The sequence below is a fragment of the Mustelus asterias genome, chromosome 3 (genome assembly GCF_964213995.1).
Source record: "Mustelus asterias chromosome 3, sMusAst1.hap1.1, whole genome shotgun sequence".
In the NCBI taxonomy this organism is placed as follows: Eukaryota; Metazoa; Chordata; class Chondrichthyes; order Carcharhiniformes; family Triakidae; genus Mustelus; species Mustelus asterias.
Window position 1 is genome coordinate 65,327,190 of NC_135803.1, and position 4,869 is coordinate 65,332,058.

Sequence of the window (4,869 nt, forward strand, 5' to 3'; positions counted from 1 at the left end):
AGATCTTCAGAATTACCAACGTGCTATTTAGCTCTGATGGAGAACATATAAAACCTAAAGGTTGCCTTTCTTCAGTCTATAATGATCTTAGTGGTTTTCTGCGTTATGCGAGGGTTTACTAAGACCATGAGCAAATGTAGCTCTTTGAAAGTCCAACTATTAGCTCATTCTGGGTTTGCTAATGGGGTTTTCCTGCTGTCTCACTCCTTTTCAATGGCCCAAGCCTTCACTTGTCTGTTAACAGAATCAGTTCACCTCCATGTCGAAGGACTATAATCATAGTGGTAGAAAAAATATTTTTTAGGTGTGCATCTTTTCTACTTATTATGAGTAATGCAAGGGAATTAACACCCAGTTACAGCTTCAAGTTTTCCTAAGTGAAGCATAGGACACCAAGATGTGGAATAAAGCTTCCTTTTCATTGTACCAACCTTAGGTGAATACCTTCTCCGCTTGCTATTTGTTAATGGGCCAGTAAATGTATCATAAATTTACACAGAATTACAAGAAACGAGGCTATTCAACTCAAATGCAGGTGGAGAAGGTAATCTAAAGAGGGAATACGGCATGCTTGCTTCCATCGGCCAGGGCACTGAGTTTAAAAATTGGCAAGTCATGTTGCAGCTTTATAGTACCTTAGTTAGGCCGCACTTGGAATATAGTGTTCAATTCTGGTCACCACACTACCAGAAAGATGTGGAGGCTTTGGAGAGGGTACAGAAAAGATTTACCAGGATGTTGCCTCGTATGGAGGTCATTAGCTATGAGGAGAGTTTGGAGTAACTTGGTTTGTTCTCACTGGAACGACGGAGGTTGAGGGACGACCTGATAGATGCCTATAAGATTATGAGCGGCATGGACAGAGTGGATAGTCAGAAGCTTTTTCCCAGGGCGGAAGAGTCAATTACTAGGGGGCACAGGTTTAATGTGCGAGGAGTAAGGTTTAAAGGAGATGTATGAGGCAGATTTTTTACACAGAGGGTGGTGGGTGCCTGGAACTCGTTGCCGGGGGGAGGTAGTGGAAGCGGATACGATAGTGACTTTTAAGGGGCGTCTTGACAAATACGTGAATAGGATGGGAATAGAGGGATATGATCCCCGGAAGGGTAGGGGGTTTTAGTTAAGTCGGGCAGCATGGTCGGTGCAGGCTTGGAGGGCTGAAGGGCCTGTTCCTGTGCTGTAATTTTCTTTGTTCTTTGTTCAAACAAATCCTTGTGGGTGTTTATTCTACACTTCAATAGTAATTTTAATCTCGTATGCCTGTATGTTTTCATTACCCTTTCCTTCAACTACCCATTTAACCTATTGTTAATTGACATGCACTCAGAATTTCCTTCAAACTCTTGCTCCACTGCTGTAGGTTCTCGAGCAGTGCAGAAACTCTGTTTATGTACAGTTTCCATCATACATCAGGTGAGATTACAGCTTTAGAGTTGAAACAAGCCTGAGGAAATGTACCCCCATGGCCCCTTTCAAGCATTAACACTAAGTACATTGATAAAGCATTGTATATCTCTGAATAAAATATCTCCTCCTTTGAAGTGTTACCTACTTCAAACAACTCAAGAAACTGACCTTAACTCTTGCTGGTTTCCCTCTCTAAGCAGTTATAAATCCAACTGGCTACCCTATCTCTGATTCCACATCTCCAATCTTCTCTCAAAGAACATGCTTATGTTTTTGCTAAAAATATTGATCAGGGGAAATTTTCCCATTATGATACTGCTAAGATATATCCTACTTAATTGTTACTTAATTCACTATATCCTACTTAATTGTGAATTGAATGACAGTTTGTATGGTAATACTGGGCTTTGGAATCCACCTACAGAAAATGAGAATTCCTTCGAGTCATTTCCATGGGGCTATTAAACCTACCTTAGGGAGTACACTTTTCAATTCAACAACTTCAACTGGATTTGAAGCCATCCTCTGATGTGAAAGATCAGAACCCACATACAATCTCCAGTTCCCATCCTTGCTGCCAAGTACTTACCATTCATTTGTAAACTTCCTCAAAGGAGAACATACCAAATCCTTTATATGTGGTTACAGAAAGTCTCAAACACTTTTTGAGAAAGATGGTTTTTTTAATTAAAAATAATTTTGACATCTACAAAATATATAAAATAAATGTACAAGTTGATATATTTATAGAAACAACACTGGAACAGTACTGCATTGCCAGAATGGTACTGGAAATAAATAAAGATTTATGAAATGGTACATAGCTTTATATACACAAACAAATTTAATAGCAGGAAAGTGTCAGATTCTTTATTTTCTCAATCTTCCAGAAAGCAGTTCAGTTGACATTGTCCCTGTTGGTCTGTGCCCTGGTAATAATGAAAAGACAATTGAGTATTTTTGAGTATATAAATACATATTTCAATCAGTACATTTATGTAATGAATAATGTCATAATAAATAATAGTACTAATCTTTCACTTTCCTTATAATTCCATTTCAGAAGAATAAAAAACATACCTCCCTGTGAAATACTCAATATTATTCTGTCATTATCATATTGTACACAGTATTAAATATCAAAAAAACTGAGTCGAATGGAACAAAATGACTTAACTGGCATTCACATTTGAGATTTAAAGCAAGTCAGAATGTCCACTCATTATGGTGCCTGCATTGACCTAATCTAGTTGTGAATTTATTGATCCATTCCAATGGAACAGCCACTACAAACTGCTAGTATAAAATATAGATAAGTAAAATATATGTTTTGATCATGGGAAAATCAGAGTACCGGCAGCTCATAGGCTTTGAGCTGAGGTGGAGAAGTGATAGAAGGTGAAACATCGTGAAGGAACAACCCAGTTCAGAAAAGGACTGGCAGCAAGGACGACATCTAAAACTAGATGGAGGGAGGAATGATAGCGGCATGCAGAATTGGAGTGAACAGAGCAAGATGCATACAGCCTATTGTGAACTATACGTATTGATGGATGGATGGATTAGTAAAATTTAAATAAAATGTGTAAAAATGTTGTAATATAGTTTTTAGGTGAATGTTTAGGGTAGTTTTACTCATTATGTTACCCACACCTTCTTAAAGGTAATTTTTAATTGTACTAATTCACTCCACAATCAGCACTACTTACATCATGGCTTTAATCCTTTTTGCTACCCAGCGGGCTGTCGGGTCAGCACAGAGAGGCCCCTTTTCCACTGTGTAAAATCTGAAAGAGAGCAAAAGGAACCACATTATGGGACCACTGGAAAATGGATTAAAAGTGGCCTAAACATATACTTAGACAATTAATGTTTTTCAGATTAACTGATCCGAGTGTGTCTGTAGTGCATAATCCACAAATATTTTGAATCCACTACTGGCTAATTTCATCCCTTTTTAAAATGTTTATTTTAAGATCCAGTCAGCTCTTAATGTTTTTTCACTTAAAATCATCACAAAAATCTGCTCAATGTTCAATTAACATTTAACTCTTACACCCTCTGACGATTTCAAAAAAGATTTCAGAAAACCCTCCCTAAGGACTGGAGTTGCAGAGATTAAAAATGTTCAAAAGGTTTTTTTGTTAAGTAAAACAGGCAAAAGGATAAAAGAAACAGATTAGTTCCTTACATGATGGCTTCAACGCAGGGAGACAACCCTGGCTGCATCCTGTAGTGTGTGATCTGAAATGGAATTGGCTTTCGGGACACTTTGGTGCAGCAGTTTGTGGAAACCATCCCGGGGCCTCGAACTGAAAAAGAACCATCAGTTTGGTTAAGTTTTGCTCAAATACATTTCAAATATTATTTCATGCTGTAAATGCCAATTCAGCCAATAGCAAAAATCATACAGCTGCTTTCTCTATTCCTACTTTGAAAGACCATTGTTGTCAAGTTTCTAAATGGAGGATTTATAATATTAGCCACACAGTGCTCAAAACTCTTATTCAGAGTAAACTCAGTTGGTTCTTTAATATTCAAAAGCTTTTTATCTGCGTTCAAAGTTTCATTAAGTACACTATCAATGACTCAAGGTTTAATCAAACTGTCTTACATACTTAATTATACGCCAGCCTTTATACTCAAGTAGTTACTTAACATTAATAATAATCTTTGGGTGCTTATCTGTCTGCTGGCTTGTACTGATATCGCCACACAGTGTGTGTGCTGTATTACTGTGCCTGGATAGCCCCACACAACAGCACTGTAAACCACAGGGCATGCTGAGAAAATATCATTAATCTCCAAGATATCAGTCACAAAGCTCTGTACTTAGAAGTAAATACAGCAACTTACAAGATCTGCTTAAGACTGATGCAGCAGAGAGAAGGACCAGAATCACAGCAACTTTCAGGTGCATGTTGTTGAAGAAGTGAAGCATTCAACAGATGGAGACTTTATCTGTCTACTCAGTTTGCTCAGTCAGCTGGAGTTGTTTGTTGCCTGGACTCAGTCAGTCAGTCCTTTTATACTTGATTGTATGTCAGGGGATTTCCTGTTCAAGAAGGGAAAGAATGTATGACACATCGAGGAGTGTGGAAAAAAAAGCACAGATAAAAAGTACGTATTTTTGTAAGAAGTGTTAAATCATACCCAGGCTCCATGTGATATCAGGCCAGGAAACATGTCATTGTTGGCACAGTGCCAATTCCTTGGCTTTTTCTCAAGGGGCAAGATGGGTACTGAAATGTATTTGACAATTCATTCCATTGTGTTTCTATACATCCATTTTCTTTCACAACGTCAGGGATGTTAGTCGTGCCAGAACATCTTCACCAGAAAAATGTATACATTATTTTTACAAGATTGTCGTCAATTCCGAGGAAAACAGAACGACTTGTTGCAAAAGTATCACAGATCCTGTAGCCAGATTTCCTGTTGACACAGGAAGTGAATCTGTTA

At 38.0% G+C, this 4,869-nt stretch overlaps 1 protein-coding gene across 1 annotated transcript; it reads right to left on the reverse strand.

The window, feature by feature from the left end:
- Window positions 1-2,074: 2,074 nt before the first annotated feature.
- On the reverse strand, window positions 2,075-4,476 carry LOC144484331 (eotaxin-like). The gene is made up of 4 exons (XM_078202873.1): window positions 4,264-4,476; window positions 3,599-3,719; window positions 3,117-3,194; window positions 2,075-2,336 (listed from the first exon to the last, which is right to left on the reverse strand). The coding sequence occupies exons 1-4, from the start codon at window positions 4,346-4,348 to the stop codon at window positions 2,306-2,308; spliced, it is 315 nt and encodes a 104-aa protein (XP_078058999.1). The 5' UTR covers window positions 4,349-4,476; the 3' UTR covers window positions 2,075-2,305.
- Window positions 4,477-4,869: the final 393 nt, after the last annotated feature.